The sequence below is a fragment of the Phoca vitulina genome, unplaced genomic scaffold (genome assembly GCF_004348235.1).
Source record: "Phoca vitulina isolate PV1807 unplaced genomic scaffold, GSC_HSeal_1.0 scaffold13, whole genome shotgun sequence".
Lineage (NCBI taxonomy): Eukaryota > Metazoa > Chordata > Mammalia > Carnivora > Phocidae > Phoca > Phoca vitulina.
In genome coordinates this window covers 9,343,788-9,361,709 of record NW_022589716.1, presented here as the reverse complement: position 1 = coordinate 9,361,709, position 17,922 = coordinate 9,343,788, and the positions used below count along the sequence as shown (strand labels likewise).

General features: G+C 39.7%; 1 protein-coding gene across 3 annotated transcripts in view; it reads left to right on the top strand.

Annotated features, from left to right (window-relative positions):
- The first annotated feature begins 1,527 nt into the window (after positions 1-1,527).
- Positions 1,528-17,922, top strand: part of DCAF1 (DDB1 and CUL4 associated factor 1) — a 72,763-nt gene continuing 56,368 nt past the window's right edge. For 2 of the 3 annotated variants that reach the window (XM_032411371.1, XM_032411370.1), the window contains exons 1-4: positions 1,528-1,668; positions 10,178-10,295; positions 15,322-15,398; positions 17,567-17,640. In XM_032411371.1, coding sequence (XP_032267262.1) covers positions 10,186-10,295; positions 15,322-15,398; positions 17,567-17,640 — 261 coding nt within the window. In that variant the 5' untranslated portion in view covers positions 1,528-1,668; positions 10,178-10,185. Of the gene's footprint in view, positions 1,669-10,177; positions 10,296-15,321; positions 15,399-17,566; positions 17,641-17,922 lie in introns of those variants that run through there. The other variant, XM_032411372.1, reaches the window with a different exon arrangement.

The following is a 17,922-nucleotide window of genomic DNA, read 5'->3' as shown; positions in this document are numbered from 1 at the left end:
CCACGAAGGCTCTTTCAGGACCCCAGTCAGCAGGGAAGTCACTGCTGTGCTAGCTAGACCATGGAAAGAGGGGAGTTATCTAAGGCTTAAATGTTCCAACCTCATGCATTTTGGATTCATGGCTCAGGGAGGCATGGCAGGAAATTCACCTGTAGGAGTACTAGAGGATAGGGGTAGGAAAGTTGTGAGTGCAGCCTCTGGACCCACGAACCTGGGCGCCCCGTTCCTTGGGCCACTTCTCTGGGCTCAGATTTCTCATGTGTATGGGTGGCTACCCGTATCTACCCTGTGGGGGTGGTAATGAAGTTTGTATGAAAAAGTTTGGGTTAAACACTTGGCTCAGAGCTGGGCCGGCTGTAAAGTCAAAGGAAATGGTAGTGCCCGTTACTAATATAGGTAAAGTTCCAGAAGCACAGAGAAGTGAGCTGTGTGTCATGGCAGGTGAAGGGGTTGCAGAGAGGTGACAGGTCTGTGGTGCTGCCACCTCACATTCTAGAATTTTGTGCCTGAGCAGCTATTCCAAATTACAAATGAGGAGGGAGGTCTCTTCTGGAAAGCAGGGAATGGAATCAGGAGACCTGCATCCAGGCTCTGGCTAGCTTCTTACTAGTTGTGGAACCTGAGCACAGCAGCAGGCTTGCTGTGTCCTGTGTCCCCACCCCTGTTAAAGTGTTGTCTGTAAGGACTCCATAGAAATGCATAGAAACTTGCTCAGTACTCCCAGAGAAAGAAAGGCTGTGTAGGATCTTGTCAGGGAGATTCTGTCAGCTGTGGAGTCACATTTATTTTTCATGTCCCTAAAAAGGGACACCTGAGTCAGAGTCAGGAGTCGCTCTGGTTCCACTGCTAATTGCTTGTGGGATGTTAGGCAAGTCATTCACTCTTTCTGGGCCTTTCTTTTCCCAGCTGCAAAATAAAGGAATTAAATTAGATGACCTCTGAGGTCAGCCCTGCCTTAATCTATGGTCTTTTAATTTTTTCCCTTTTCTCTGCCCCACATGAGACCTGGATAAATATTTATTGATCCTACAGGTTAGGTCTTGAGCATAAAGACAAAGAAAAACCAGTGCCTTCTGTTTAATGAGTGCTGTGATTTCTGATACGCTTGTGGGAAATATTTTCCTAAATACTGGTATACTCTAGGTATAATGGGGCAAATGAGAGAATAGAACAGAGGCTCACCCCTGTCACACAGGGCAGAATAAGGTACTGAGAAGGTGTCAAGTGGTTGTAACGCTGGCTTGGGTGGATCGGATCCCTCTCTATTCGCTTCCGCCTTCCGAAGCCGCCAATGAGTACACAGCGGTTCGCGTCAATGCGGAAAAACTATAAAGCCCAGAAGTCAATGCGCGGGGAGTAAGTGCTCAAGCACCAATCAAGACGGGTAGGCCCCGCCCCTACAAGCTGAACTTCATTTCCCAGGCGGCCCCGCGGCTCTTCGATTTCTCCTCCCGCCCCCTGCCAGCGAGCCTCGCGCCAAGTCGGGGCGCGCGCGCGCTCGAGCGCGCGGGGCACGTAGCACGCGAGTGACGCATAATATGTGGGCCGCTCTGGATCTGTGGTCGCGCTGTGTGTGAGTGAGGGAGAGTGAGTGCGGGACCTGAGGTGGTGTGTGTGAACTGTGGCCGCTGGCGGGGTCAGGGGGGAGCGGCCGAGCCGCCCGGGAAGGTGAGTGGGGAAAGGAGGGAGACGGCTCTCTGGGAAGGCCGAGAGAAGACAGGGCGCGTGGCCGGGCGGGAGGGAGAGTGGGCGCCGGACTGGGGGAGGGGCGGCACCTGCCTGGGCCGCCGGCGGGGAGGGGGCGGGCCGGGCCGGCGGGGAGGCTGGGTCCGGGGCCTGACAGGACTTTTCCTCCTCCAGATTCTTGGCTCGGGGGCGGGGCCTCCGCGTTCTTCTCCCAGTCCGCAAAAGAAGCTTCCCGAGAGTAACTCTTCCGCCCGGATTGGGGGGCAGGGGTGTGCTTGCCCCTGCCTGGAGGAGGGGTGCCTCTCATTCCCCTCGTCAACCTTTTTCCTTCCAGTCTTTCTATTTTTCTTCCGTACGGGCTGGGGGGCTCCATCTTCCCTGCCGTACGGCGGCCCCCTTCCCAGGCTGTGTCTCCGCCTCCAGCTCCAGTCACCTGGGCGGGCTCTCCCCTCCCTCGGCCTCGTGCCACCTCCCTTTGCACCCGTCCGGCTTTCTGACCGGGCGAGGGGGGCGGAGCTTTCCGGGCACTCCTCCCACCCCCTGGTGGAGGGGAGGGGTGGAGAGAGAGGTGTGTGGGTCTTGCAGCGTGGAACCAAACCTCTTGAGTGCCCGCCAAGCTTCCCGGGAGCCTGTTTCCGGGGGTTCTAGTCGTTTTCAACAGGGGTGACAGGCATTTGCTTAACTCTTGGCTTCCTGGACGATTTCCGTCTCACTTCCTCTTACCCAAGTGTCAGCGCTTGGGTTTCGCATTTGTTGATGAATAATTTTGGAGTGTGTAATGGTTTTTTGAGTCCCAAATGAATCGTCTTTGCATACGTCACATTGTCCTCAGTTTTTCTTTACTCTGCCTTCTCAGTTAAGCCTTTTAATTAGTATACACGTTTAATTATTAGCATCATCTTCCTGTTCTACACGCTTTAATGTACAGAGTGAGGGGTTCATTGGCAGTGTCGTCCTGTAATTTTCTTTTCCAGTGTATTGGAGTTTACCTTTAAGGTTTATATAAGCTTGTATATGTAGACTCTTTAGGAATTGATTCGGTATTTTTTTGCTTGATCTGTCAAGATTTTTGTATATAGAAGTATTATCTATTTTTGAGTGGTGATATATTTTGGATGTTAAGGATATAATAGGTACAGAAAGTGGAGAACATAGAGGAAATCATTTTATGTTCAAAATCTCTTGAGTAGTTGAGCACAGTGTTTTACTGTTCTACCTGTTGTACAGTTATTAAGTTTAATAGGGGAGGAATCTGGTAGAATGAACCACAAGAGTTTGAAGTGAATGCAATTGGGCTTATATCAGTTTCCTTATTATTTTTTTGTCATTGTCATGGACGCTAATAGAAAATTGTTCTGTATGATCTTATATGTCATATTAATTATTGGGTAAATTTTACTTGAAGCTCCAAACTTGGATTTCTCCCCCTTCCCCCTCCCCCCGCTTTTTTTTTTTTTTTTCCAATAAGGAAGAATGCTTTAAGACATTTGTTTCCCGATTTTAACCTTATGAGATCTGTCCTTAACATGGACTTGATTTTAGGCTTTGGTGTAGTTTCTGCCGAATAGGCCATTAAATATTGTGTATTTGGGGAGGACAGATTTTATGATTTAAACAGTTAAGTTTACAAAATAGCGGAAAAATGATAGAGCTGGGTTAATAACCTATCCTGAAAAATCTTTATCCTACCATTACTTCTCAGAAAGTCTGTTACCTGCACAAGAGTAATAGGTATTATCTGTTTCTTGTGTGTTCGTCCAGAGATACTTTATTCAGGGAGTGGGTGCATGCATATACATACACTTTGCTTTTCTCATTTGATATATATTTGAGAACTGGTTCAAATTAGGAAAGGAAATCCGTCTTAATTTTTTTCAACTTCTTAATTATGGAAATTTTCAAATGGTTGAAAGAGTAGTGAAATGAACACTCGTTTATCCATCCAGATTCATGATTATTGATATTTTGTTATATTTTTTCTATAGGTGTGGTGTGTATTTCTTATTTTGTGGAATCATTTGGAAATTAGTTGCAGACACATCACCCCTAAATATTGGCAGGCAACCTTTAGGATGAAGACGTTCCACGTATTTTTTGTAGGACTTTATATTATTTCATTGTATGGACAGTATTACCGTTTAACCCTCACAACAACCATTTCCATTTTACAGATAAGGCAGTCGAGATTTGGAGAAGTTAAATAACTTGACCAAGATCTCCTAGGTATATCTGCAGAGTTGGCATGTGAATGCTTGAAACCCTTTTCTACCAAGTACCAATTGATTAGTCTTTGGGACTTCTCTCAGTCCATTCTATCATCTGTAAAAAAGGGCAGGGTGTTGTGAAAATTCAGAATAACGTAAGAAATGAGCCAAATATCTGTCTCATATTAATATTCAGTAATTGGTAACTATTGTGTCATTATTGGATAGGCCATAAATTCTGTGTACCACTTAAAGAGCTCACTTTAAAACATGGTGAATTGAGTAATGTACCTTCGCTGTCTATGCACAATAAGATGACTGCACCTTTAACATTTTATATTAATCGTCTTTCATTGATAATTGAATGAATTATCATTGATATTATTTTAGTCTGAGTTTATATTTTTCCTGGGCAAGTGATCATTTCCAAAGTTATAATTATTCTTAAGCATACTTAATTGCAAGTTTTGAAAAGAATATGTTTCTAAATTGAACTCTAAAATTCTGTTATTTTAATGCTCTTGAGTTGACCTTTATTAAACGTAATGTTTGCCTTAAACTTTGGCTTTATGTGCTCTACTATGTTGGTCACAGGTTAACCAATAGGCATTCCCACCTGATCTTTTTTCCATTTTATTTTTTTATTTTTTATTTTTTAAGATTTTATTTATTTATTGGCAGGGAGAGACACAGCGAGAGAAGGAACACAAGCAAGGGGAGTGGGAGAGGGAGAAGCAGGCTTCCCGTGGAGCAGGGAGCCAGATGTGGGGCTCCATCCCAGGACCCTGGGATCATGATCTGAGCCGAAGGCAGACGCTTAACGACTGAGCCACCCAGGCACACCTATTTTTATTTTTTTAAAGATTTTATTTATTTATTCGACAGAGAAAGAGAGAGCAAGCACAAGCAGGGGGAGCGGCAGAGGGCGAGGGAGAAGCAGAAGCAGGCTCCCCACCGAGAAGGGAGCCTGATGAGGGGCTCGATCCCAGGACCCTGAGCAGAAGGCAGATGCTTATCTGGCTGAGCCACCCAGGCGCCCCTTTATTTTTTTATTTTTATTTTTAGTTTTTTAAAGTAGGCTCCGCACTGCACATGGAGCCCAGTGTGGGGTTTGAACTCACAACCCTGAGATCGAGACCTGAGCTGAGATCAAGAGTTGGGCGCTTAGCTGACTGAGCCACCTAGGCACCCCTTTTTTTCCACTTAAAAAAAAATTGTGGTAAAATTCACATACTATAAATTGATCACTAACCATTTTAGAGTGTTCAATTCAGTTGGCCTTTAGTAGACTAATGATGTTGTGCAACCATTACCTCTTTTAGTTCCAAGACATTTTCATCACCCAATTTCCATCATTCCATATTTCCCCCTTCCCCAAGCCCCTGGCAACCAGTAGGCAGCTTTCTGATGGATTTATCTATTCTGGATGTTTCACATAAATAGAATCCTACAACATATAACCTTTTGTGCCTGGCTTCTTTCACTTAGCATATTTTCAGTTTTCATTAGTAGCTCTAACATCTATCTGTACTTCATTTCTTTCTATGGCTGAATAATAGTGCATTGTATGAATGTAACTATGTTTTGTTTATCCATTCATCCTTTGATGAACATCTTTTGGCTATTGTTTCCACCTTTTGGCTATTGCGAGTATGCTACTTTGAACATTTGTGTACAAATATTTCTTTGAATATCTGTTTTCAGTTCTTTTGGGTATATACCTTGATGTGGAATTGCTGGGTCATATGGTAATTCTATATTTAACTTTTTCTTAAAACTTTTTGAGGAGGGGCCAAACTGTTTTCCGTAGTCGTGCCATTTTACATTCCCACTAGCAGTGTGCATTCCAGTTTCTCCACATCCTGCCAATGCTTATTTTCTGATTTTTTTGTTTAGAGTCATTCTAGTAGGTGTTAGTGGTATCTCACTGTGGTTTTGATTTTCATTTCTCTGATGGCTTATGATGTTGAGCATATTTTCATGTACTTGTTAGCCATTTGTGGATCTTTGGAGAAGCGCCCATTCAGGATCTCTGCCCATTTTAATTAATTAATTTTTGCGAGAGAGAAAGAGCGTGCACATGAGTGAGCATGACCGGGGGGAGGGGCAGAGGGAGAAGCAGACTCTCCCCTGAGTAGGGAGCCTGATGTGGGACTCAATCCCAGGACCCTGGGATCATGACCTGAGCCGAAGGCAGATGCTTAACCAACTGAGCCACCCAGGCGCCCTTCGGCCCATTTTAAAATTGGGGTTTGTTGTTGTTGTTGTTGTTATTGAATTGTAGGAGTTCTTTATATATCCTATCCAGGATCCTTATCAGATACATGATTTGCAAATATTTTCTCCCATTTCATGGTTTGTCTTTTCATTTTCTTGACAATGTCATTTGATGCACAAAAGTTTTAAAGGTTAAGTCTAATTTATCTGTTTGTTGTTTTGTTGCTTATGCTTTTGGTGTCACAAGTAAAAATCCCTTGCCAGTTTCAGGGTCACGAAGATTTACCCCTATGTTTACCTCTAAGAGTTTTATAGTTTAAGCTTCTACATTTAGGTCTTTACCCATTTTGAACTAATTTTTTATGTGGTGTGAGTCAAGGATTCAGCTTCATTCTTTTGCATGTGGATATCCAGTTTTCTCAGCAGAATTTGTTGACATACCGTTAGTCTTTCTACTAACAGTCTACTGGTCTTTCAATAAATTCTTTCCCTGTTGAATGGTCTGGCACACTTAACTGAAAATTAGTTAGCCATAAATGTGAGATTTTATTTCTGGACTCTGAGTTCTTTTGCACTGGTGTATGTGCCTATCCTAACGCCAGTAGGATAGTGTTTTGATCACTGTAGCCTTGTACTAAGTTTTGAAATCAGAAGTGTGAATTTTCCAACTTTGTTCTTTTTAAGATAGTTTTGGTTTTCAGTGTTTCCATTTTTGCAAAAAAAAGGTCATTACGATTTTGATAGGGATTGTATTGACTATTGACCACTTTAGAGAGTATTGCCATCTTAACAATATTAAGTCTTCTAATCCATAAACATAAGATGTTTTTCCATTTATTTATTTAGTTCTTCTCTAGTTTATCCCAGCAGTGTATTATAGATTTCAGTGTATAAGTCTTGTGCTTTTTGGGGTTAAACTTATTCCTTAATATTTTATTATTTTTGGTGCTATTATAAATGATACTTTTTTTTTTAAAGTTCATTTTATTTTATTTATTTATTTTTAGTAATTTCTACACTCAATGTGGGGCTCAAACTCACAGCCCTGAGATCAAGAGTTGCATGCTCTTCTGACTGAGCCAGCCAGGTGCCCCAGTGAAATTGTTTTCTTAATTTCATATTTGGATTGTTCATTGCTAGCATATAGCAGTATACCTGATTTCTGTGTGTTGATCTGTACTCTGTGACTGCTAAAATTTGTTAATTAGCACTACTAGTTTTTTGCAGATTCTTTCTGTATAGAATCATGTCACCTGTGAATAAGGATAGTTTTACTTCCTCTTTTCCAACTTGGATGCCTTTTTTCTTTTTCTTACCTAATTGCTCTGGCTAGAGCTCTAGTGTAATGTTTAATATAAGTGTGAAAGCAGGCATCCTTGTCTTTTTTTGTGATTTTAGGGAGAAAGCTTTCAGTCTCACCATTGACTATAATGTTAGCTGTGGGTTTTTTTTTTTTTTTAATGCCCTCTACCATGTTGAGGAAGTTCTCTTCTGTTCCCAATTTGAGTGTTTTTTTTTTTATCCACAGAAGGGTAATGGATTTTATCAGATGCTTTTTCCATATCAATCAGATGAACATGTTTTTTTTTCCGTCATCCTATTAATATGTTACATTAGTTGATTTTTGTATGTCAAACCACCTTTGCATTTCTAGGATAAATCCCACTTGGTCATGATACATATTTCTGTTAATGTGCTGCTGTATTCAGCTTGCTAGTATTTTGTTGAGATTTTTGCATGTGTATTAATAAAAGATATTTGTAGTTTTCTTGTGTTGGCTTTATTTGGCTTAGGCATCAGAGTAATGTTGGCTTCATGGAATAGATTAGGAAGTGTTCTTCCTCTTCTATTTTGTGGAAGAATTTGAGGATTGATGTTAATTTTCTTTAAACATTTTATTAGAGTTCACCAGTAAAGCCATCTCTCTCTTACACTTTTAGGATGTGTCTTAGGAGCTTAATTTTGCTTTTAACTTCTTTGCACAGTTTCTAGATCTTTATCATAAAATGTCCCCACTCTTCCCCCCCCCCCCAGTATTCCTCAGGATTGTCAAGGTCATGAAAAACAAGGAACAACTCAAAAACTGTCATAGACCAAAGTACATGAGGGAGACATGACACCTAAATGCAGTGTAGTATCCTGGATGAGATCTTGGAACAGAAAAAGGACATGGATGGAAAAATTGGTGAAATCTGAAACAAGTTGAGTTTAGTTAATGATAATATACCAATGTTGGGTTTCTTAATTTTGACATTATTCCACTATAAAATAATACGATGGCATTAGGAGAAACTGAACTGGGTAAGGGGTATATGTGAATTCTAATACCTTTGCAACTTTCTTGTAAATCTAAAATTATTCCAGATCAGGTTATTTTAAAAAATGTGTAGTTAGTGGATTGAGGTCAAAAGTACAGCCTGGATTGTTAAAGTCAGAGGTCCGTATTAGTCACACCTGCAGCATTTCCTTTTCTGACTGGCTAGAAAGACTGAAAATGTGGATTCTTCTCTGTAGAAAAGAAGGCTTTAAATTAAAAAGTTTTTTTTTTGAAACACTTATTCTCCAGTGACATGAATCACTGTTCACTATTAGAATTGCCTCTACTTTATTAAAACACAATGTTTACATTTTAGAGAGTTGGTGGTATCTTTCACAAGTATTTCCTTTGGTCTTATGGTAGGTATCTTTAGAAGAGTCAATAATAATCCTAGATCAGCCAGTAATCTCTTTCTAGTGTTAGACTGTTTTTATAGAATTGTTGCTGTTTCTGTGAAAATACAAATTTCGCATGGAAGGTCTGACATTTTGATCCTAAGACTGCTTTGGCAAAGAAGTTGATCTGTAAACCATCTAAACATTTGGGTCTCGTTTATCCCTTTTGGAGCCCCTTAATAAATAAACCTCTTTTCCTCATGTGGATTTCTCAGGCGGCTCCTGCAAAGCTCGTCTCAGCTCCCTGTCCTTCTGTATCCCAGGGCTGACCGCTCAACCCATCAACTTCTCTATCTCTAGCCTCTCATGCTCCTTCTAGGAAATCAGCTGTGAGAGAGGTTAGGAAGCGTGAAAGACAAATGGGCTTATAATTACAATGCTCCTTCTAAACTTTCATGATACCCACTTTAGTTCTTGACCTTTTGTTAAGAATTGACAGGGACGGGGCACCTGGGTGGCTCAGTCGATTAAATGTCTGCCTTCGGCTCAGGTCATGATCCCAGGGTCCTAGGATGGAGCCCCACATCAGGCTCCCTGCTCAGTGGGGATCCCGCTTCTCCCTCTCCCCCTGCTTGTGCTCTCTCACACTTGCTCTCTCTCTCAAATAAATAAATTCTTAAAAGAAAAAAAGAATTGACAGGGACATATTATTTATCTTTCATAGAACTTTCCCCCAAAGACTTAGAAGAGCAGAATATTTTGGGGAGTGATTTTTGCCACATTTTCTACTAAAAAAGGTTGCTTCAAAGTTTTGGACCTCAGGGATCTAGAGTAGGGATTTGTGTGTGTGTGTGGTATGTAGGTGTATGCATTTTTTAAAAAAAGATTATAATAATTTTTAGAGAGGCGGGGGGAGTGGCAGAAGGGGAAGGAGAGGGAGAGAGAATCCAAAGCCGACTCCTCCTCGCTGATCAGTGCGGGGCTTGATCCCATGACCAGGAGGTCATGACCTGAGCCGAAACCAAGAGTCAGACGCTTAACCCACTGAGCCATCCAGGTGCCCCACGTGTATGCATTTTTGAGGAGAGAAAGGGACCCTAGCTTTTTGTCTGTTTCTTAGAGGGGTTCCTGATCCTAGAAAGGGTGAGAATCACGATTTTGATCCAGTTCCTTGTCTCAGTTGACAGTTGAGCAAACCAAGGTTGGGAGGGGGTGAAAGGACTTGAAGAAGAGTATCCTGGCTCCCAATGCTGCGTGTCCCATTGTACCACAAATAAAATTATGTGAAGGGTCTGGGAGTTAAGTTTTTTGTTGCTTGCTCATCCCTCTTCTCCCCCCTTCTCACTTTTTTGTAGGAAGCATGTCAGGTTTATTTGCTTGTGTTCATGTGTTATTTACATATATTTTTGATTCCTTAGGCCAAGCCATGACTACAGTAGCGGTGCATGTGGACTCCAAAGCTGAGCTCACTACCCTGCTGGAGCAGTGGGAAAAGGAACATGGCAGTGGACAGGACATGGTACCTATCCTTACCAGGTATGAACAGTTATGTTTTTTTAGAAATTCATTTGAAAAATGGATTGAAAATTGAAAAATTCAGTTGAAAAAATTGGAGGATAGTATGGGAACATTTTCATCTTGACTGAATTCTAAATCCATTTTTTTCTTTCAGAACCAGTCTTTATCTCACTACTTCTTGAAACTTTCTTACTTTTCTTCTCAGGCTGTTGGTCCTTATTCTCCTTCGTAGGTTCTTCTCTTGTCTGTGTTTCACCCTTAGGGTTTTGTTGGTGGTTCTTTTTTCTCTTCACCCTAAATATTCTACCTAGATAGTTTCATTCCTATCCATGATTTAAAACATTATTCTTAGGTTAACTTTCAAATCACTATTTCTACTTCAGATCCCTCTTTTTAAAAATCTCAGACCTTTTTCTCAGCTGCTTAGTGTACACATCTTTACCTGGCTATTTGCAGACACCTGAACATACCATGTCTACAGTAGAGCTTATCATCTTCATTCTGCTTCCTTTCTCATTCACAGTTTGTGCTTTTGTACTCTCCACTTTGGTGTGCAGTGTCTTCTTATACTAACACAGTTTAGTCCCAGGCCCTGAGAATTTCTGCTTTCTCTTCTTCCCCATTCCCCCTTACCACTTCCTTCATTAGATACTGATCATGTTTTGACTGGCCTCTTAGGCAGTGTGAATTTTCTCTCCATCTCCAGTTTACCATCTTCTAACATATCCTCCTCTTTGCTGAAAGAGTCCTCTTATACACAGATCTGATTGTCATACCTTTGATCATACCTCTTCTCTGGCTCTATTTTTCCTACAGAATATTTTCCTATACTCTATTTTAGAGTGGCCTACGAAGCCATTTATTTATTTATTTATTTTATTTACTTATGTATTTTTTAAAGATTTTATTAATTTATTTGACAGAGAGACAGCTAGAGAGGGAACACAAGCAGGGGGAGTGGGAGAGGGAGAAGCAGGACCCTGGGATCGTGACCTGAGCTGAAGGCAGACACTTAACGATTGAGCCACCCAGGCGCCTCTATGAAGCCATTTATGATTTGGCCTCTACCTCTTTTTTCTGCCTCATAGTGTTAGTCTTCTTCAGTAAGGAATAGTACCATATTTTCTAATGTCTGTGTGCCTTTACACTTGCTGTTCCTTTGGCCTGAAATGCCTTTCCTTGGTATGTCTGTCTGCCTGGCAAACTCTCATCCTTTCGAGAAGCAGTTTGAGAATCAGGTCTGTAAAACTCTGACTTTGACATCCCCAGGTAGGTTTGGGCACTCCTTTTTTTTTCTTTTTTAATACTCCAGTCATTTGTGTGTGTGTGTATGTACACACACAAATGTATATATAAAATGTATAATTATAATTTCCCCCATTTTAACTCTTAACCAAATTGTACTATAATTTTTTTTTTGCATGTGTTATTTCACTAAATTGTAAGGTTTTTTTTTTTTTAATTATAAGTTTTTTTAAAGACAGGTACTATACCTTTTTATTGGTGTCTCCACAGACAATGACATGTGCATGCCTGGTACATAGCAACTGTGTGGGACATAATTTTCCTGAATGATGTGTGAAACAGGAGAGTGAAAAATAAAGGCCGGAGAGGGATGCCCATGGTTTTTCTAAGGAGGCGGTCAGTGGAACATGGGGATCTTTAACATTTAATCTTTGATATAGCAGAGAAAAAGGCCTTTTGTTTGTGCAATGATGTATTCTAGAGGAATAAAGAGAACTTATGATCTTATGAAAATTTAAGTGGGGATAAATGCTTTGTTGCTCTTGATACATGGGGAACATGTAAAAAGTACATTTTTTTTAGAAACAGGATTATTGCTTACTGGTGGAACGTGGATTTTAATTTGTAGAGGCAGTGGAGATTAAGAACTACTAATCACAAGATACTTGAAATGCAGCCACAGTGAATTTAAAGAATCTAAGTATTGTGCAGTTAAAATGTGATTATTGGTGTGACTGAGAGGAGAGAGTCATAAATAGGGATGTTAATGTTAGTGGTAGGTTCACTTAATTGGAAAAAATATTTATTGAGTACATATACTAAAGATAGTGTTTTATTTTCAAGATTATTTCACATCCATAATCATATTTGACCCTCAACTTTGTCACTGTGCTATGATACTTAGTAGTGTAAAGCCTAAAGTAGAGGGGCTCTGTCCTCAAGGAGATAACCGTCTGGGAGGCAACTAACAGATATGAAACAATGAAGAGTAGTACAAATTAGTATACAATGAGGTGCTAAACTGGGCAGTATGATTCCTAAATATTGCATGGGTTATGAGAATGGAAAGAACTTGAATGAGTCGGTTTCTTTTATTCACTCAGCAAATATTTGAGGACCTTTTGTGTGTGGGGACTGTCAGATACTTCCCTGAACCTAATTTCATTTGTCACTAAAAGTATCACTGAGAGCTACATTGTTAAATGACAGCCATCCTTGGAGCTACTTGCAAAAACAACATAGCCAGATAGCGGAAAGCTAAGCTTGAAATTTTGGCTTTTAACTTCTAACTCCAGTTAGGAGTGGTAATCCAGTACAGGATGTGGTAAAGGTTTTTTGGAATAGGGACTTGAAAGATGGTAGAATATAGCTTGATGAAAAGCAAAGAGTCAGGGTTTTCTAGGAGAAGTGAAAAATGTGACTGAAAAAAGCATTGAGGGGAGAAGGAACTGGGACATGTTTTTGTGGCAGTGAGGAAATGGGCCTCACCTGAGTGGAGGGTGAATATAAGGTAGGAATGGAAAATAAAGTTAATGGAGCAGGATCTTTAAAAGATCTTTAAAGTTAGACAGGAAGTGTTAAGAGACAGTAAAATGAATTAAAAGTATAGTTTATTTTAGAAAGGGGCAATTCCTATCATCCAGATTGTGGGTGTGTTAGTTCACTGAATATTTCCTAAAGTTCTTTCACACGTCTATGGTCTCTCCCTTACCCCCCCCACCTCTACTGGCCGCAGGTGTAGGTGTTTTGGTATATTCCTTGAAAAGCAATGAATTTCAGGCTTGCCTATTCTTTTATAGGCCACAAATTTCATGATTTTTTGACAGTTTTCCTAAGAAAAATGTGTGTGGCTTCTTATAACTTTGAGTTTTTATTTATTATTTGTATTGTTATATTATCTATTATAATCAAGCCTTTGACTTGATTCTGTGAAAAGGAACTGGCATTGGGCCAAGCTATGTGAGCATTACCCAGGTTCTGTGGTTTGTTTTTTTATATTACTGAGATATATACAGTACTCTGCTTGATGGATTCTTTACTTGCAAAACTTATCACCTACATCAAGTTAAACAACTTGAGTTCTGCCTCCAGAAGGCTCCTTCCTATCCTGTCCCAGTCAAATCTACCTTAAATTGTTTTTCTATTTGTTTTTGATTCTCAGTTTTCATTGTAACAATACTTAATTAGCTCTCACATGTCAGGTTTTATTTTAAGCAGAGAACATATATTACCTTAAACCTCAAGGAAACTCTATAAGATTTATTTTACAGATGAGGCATAGAAAGGTTAAGTAACTTGACTAGAGTCACACACAGTGGAAGAAGTATGATTTGAACCCTGGCCAGCTGGCTCCAGAATCTTTTCACTTCCACTGTGCTATATTGCTTAGTTTCAACAGAACTTCAACAGAAGTTATTGGTAGATATTACATTGTATAATTGTAAACATATTTTGTGTGGTAGCCCTTTGTGGCAAAGTGAATTTTCAGAGTTTAAAGGGAAGGGTAGAAAAGTAGATATATTTTTGAGCCTTAATGGGGAAAAATGTGCCAGAGTAGGCAAGAGCTTTTGCAGGGAGCTTAGCTTTTAAGACTAGGAAGTATCGTTTTGTTTTTGTTTGTTTTTTTTAAAGACTTTATTTGAGAGAGGGAGAGCACAGAAGGAGAGGGAGAGGGAGAAACAGACTCCCTGCTGAGCAGGGAGCCTGATGTGGGGCTCGATCCCAGGACCCTGAGATCATGACCTGAGCTGAAGGCAGATGCTTAACCCATTGAACCACCATAGGAAGTATGATTTTGTGGGCATAAAACATAGGAGAGTTTGAGTCAGGACAGAGCATTGTAGAGGTTGGAGAGTATGATAGCCTTGTATTTGATTGTCATTGTAATGGGTTAAAATGTCATTCTTGCTTAGGGTATTCAAAATGTGATTTTTCTTATTTCAAAAAGCATGAATAAAAAAAGACTTGATACACGCAACAAACAACATGGATCACTCAAAATATGCTGAACTAAAGAAGCCAGTTATGAAAAGAGTATATATGATTCCATTTGTATGACATTCTAGAATAAGCAAAACTAATCTTTGGTGAGAGAAGGCAGATAATTGGTGGCTTGGGGTAGGGGTGGGAGCTTAGGTGGGGGGAAGAATGTTACAGGCTGAAGTAATAGCACTTAGGTCCTGAAACAATTATGAACTTGGGCTCTTTGGAGAGCAGAGAAAGCCATATGACTGAAGCTTAATGAAGGGAGAATGGAGAATAGAAGTCAGAGATGCAGACAGAAGCTGGGTTGGTGTAAGCCATGATAGTGTTTGGGTATAATTGAAGTTATTGTGGTAAATCATTGGAAGTTGGAGAATGAATTTTGTGTCAAGCACTGAAGCAAGAAGTTGGGGAAAAGGCTATTGCAAGTAGTTCAGGCAATTGATGGTGTTCTGGGCAAGGATAGGAATGGTCAAGATTGAAAGAAATGATTGAAGTCAGGAAATACTTTGTAGGTAGAGCTGACAAGAATTATTGTTGTGGGGGATGAGGAGAAAAGGTTTTAACGATGACTCCTAGGCTCCTGAGAGGATGGTAGTGCTATTTTTTGAGACCAGAAAGTGGAGAGAAGAATGTGTTTGGGAGTGGAAATTGTTTTATGAGATGGTTGTTTAGATCTCTGTGTTCATCGGGAAATATCTTTTTTCTAACTTTTTGCTTCTATTTTACACCTTGATTGTTGAATTGACTATTGTAGGTGGTGGTACATTTTTTAGTATGCTTGTCTAGAGTTGACCCTGTCTTCCCTTTGTGCTAGGATGTCTGAATTGATTGAAAAAGAAACTGAAGAATATCGTAAGGGAGATCCAGACCCATTTGATGACCGACATCCTGGTGAGACCTGTGTTCTCTTAAGCCTGACTCTAATTTTCTAACAAAAGGAAATAGCTTCATAGGAAAATTTACAATTGAAATAGCATCTTTCCTGCTAGGTTGTAAGATCATCTAATTGTTAAAATATTGCTCAAGGTGGGAGTAGTGAGGAAAAATAAATTCCTGAAAAAATTGAAATATTTGTAATGTTTATATATCAAATAGAAGATAACTAACTTCAAGGAACTAAATTATGTAGGTATACTTTACTGACACTATTGGTATGTTACTTAAAAAGGGAAAAATGTTCTCCCTTTCTGACTTTTAACCCCAAAGAGATTATCCTTTGTGCCTTCATCTTTCAAACAACCGTTTGAAACAGTTATGAACTTGGATTCTTTGAAGGAGAAAAAGGGATAATTATCCTTTTACTAATGAGGAAATGTAGTTGAAAATGCATTCAGTGCCTTGTTTTCAGTTACGAAATTGATACTTGGAACCTTGAATAATAAACAGGTTTCTTAATGTCTGCTTTAGTATTTCAGCAGCTAAAGTATGCCATTTCATGTTAATTTGGCTTTATTTTGGGCTAATTAGAACCATGACAATCCAGTCTGCTTTGGCATGGAATTTGGTATGATACAGAACTATATGAGACTCGAGACTTTGCCATTTTATGTTTTCTCTAAGGTGGAGTACCAGTCGGCAAAGCTTAAATCATATATGGGCCCATGCTGCATATAAACTTTCTCTGTGTAAGGTCAAAAGCAGTCCTTTGTGGAAAAAAGAGATAGATATTGTATGTGGAGAGATATGAGAATGAGTGGGACTTATAAAATAAGAATGTTGTATACCTACCTGATCGGTACAGGGTTAATTTCTATCTCTTAGACTTTTGTTCTCAAATATAAGTAAGCTAGGCATTTCAGATTGAGTGTCCAGTTATTTATGTGATACCTGTTGCTTTGTCCTAGCATCCCCACTTGTGACTTTAGAGTATTATTCACCTATTTAATTCTTCAGTAAAGCAGTCAGAGCATGAAGAAGTACGAATGTGAATGTGAAATAAGAAATTAAGTTAATGTATGGGGTTATGAAAAGAATTAAAAGAGAGATGATCATGTTTAGTGACCTTGGAAAGGCCTTGGAAGGGATGAAATGGTAATGAAGAAGAAGGGAGAGACAGAATGATACGCTTTTTTTCAGTAGAAAATTTAAAGACTGTTTTTTTCCTCCCTACCTCTTATGTTAAGCAATATTTGTCATTAGGCATAATTTCTGTTAATAAAAAGGTGTCAGTTTTCATCTTTTATAAACAAAGTTAGGTAATCCGAGGTCCTCAGCTAGTTTTTATGATACCATTCTGTAACTTTTCCTTTTGTGATTTACTTTGGAATACTAATTACAGCTTGGTAGAAACTTTGAATCAGTAGCTCACTCTTTTCTTCATCCTGAATTGTATCCTTTGACTAAATTTGCCACTCTAATGATCTTAAAGGAAAATTAAAATAGATGGTATCTGCTTTAAAAACCAATAATTTTCCCAGTCATTAATTCTTTTACCTTTAGGCTGTGTATTGAGTAGATCCTAGGTTCCTGGCCTGGAAAGTTAAGATGGCCAAGGTAAGTTACCATATCTTTAGAGTTAGCGATTGCTTAGTGGGATTCCCCTCCTGAGCCCTGCCCCCACAACCTCGGGTATCATTACAGGCTTGAGGCTGCATCTCTGGTATTGTTGGCATTATAGTTGAAAGGGAGTTTGGACTTGGAGTCTTACCTCCTCCAGTCCACCCATCAAAAGAAGTTTTGCTTCCTACATTAATCTGGCTGGGAAATCAGGATTTTTCTTTCTCTTAAGTCTCCTTTATGCTTCTTTTTTAGACCTTGTGTACTGTAATGCTGGTGTGGGTCTAGTGCACATTCATGTAATTTAGCATTGCTGTGTAGGCAATTTGCTGGGAGATGGGAAAGTTAGAGAGCAGTGTCTCAAGTTTTTATATTGTCACTTTTAATTTTAGAGCATGTTTCTTATGAAATCTAATTCATCAAAAGAATCTTTTGTTTCCTTTTATTTTTGTAGCATTTTAATAGTTATTGTAACAACCCAGGTGCCTTTCCAGAGGTTTTACTTGCTTGACTGGGATGACTGACTTATTCCTTATTTGTTCCTCCCCTCTTCTTTTTGGTAGGTCGAGCTGATCCAGAGTGTATGCTGGGCCACTTGCTGAGAATACTCTTCAAGAATGATGATTTCATGAATGCAGTAGGTTTGCTTCTTACTTTTCTCCAGAGATTATCATTAGCAGATGCTATACCTTTATTGTTTGTAAAGACCTTTCTCCTGAGGTCTTGACAGAATTGGGAATAGAGTGGGTAGATTTTTTTTTTGGTATTGGTTTAACAAATTAAGGATCCTGGATTTCTTTCTTACTAAAGTCCTGGTTGTAGCCAAGGTGTTTTCTTTTCGGTGTATACTTCGTTGAGTTGAATATCGGTAAGGACTCACAAGGCATCTGTGCTCATCCCTTTGGCAAGATGATTTTAA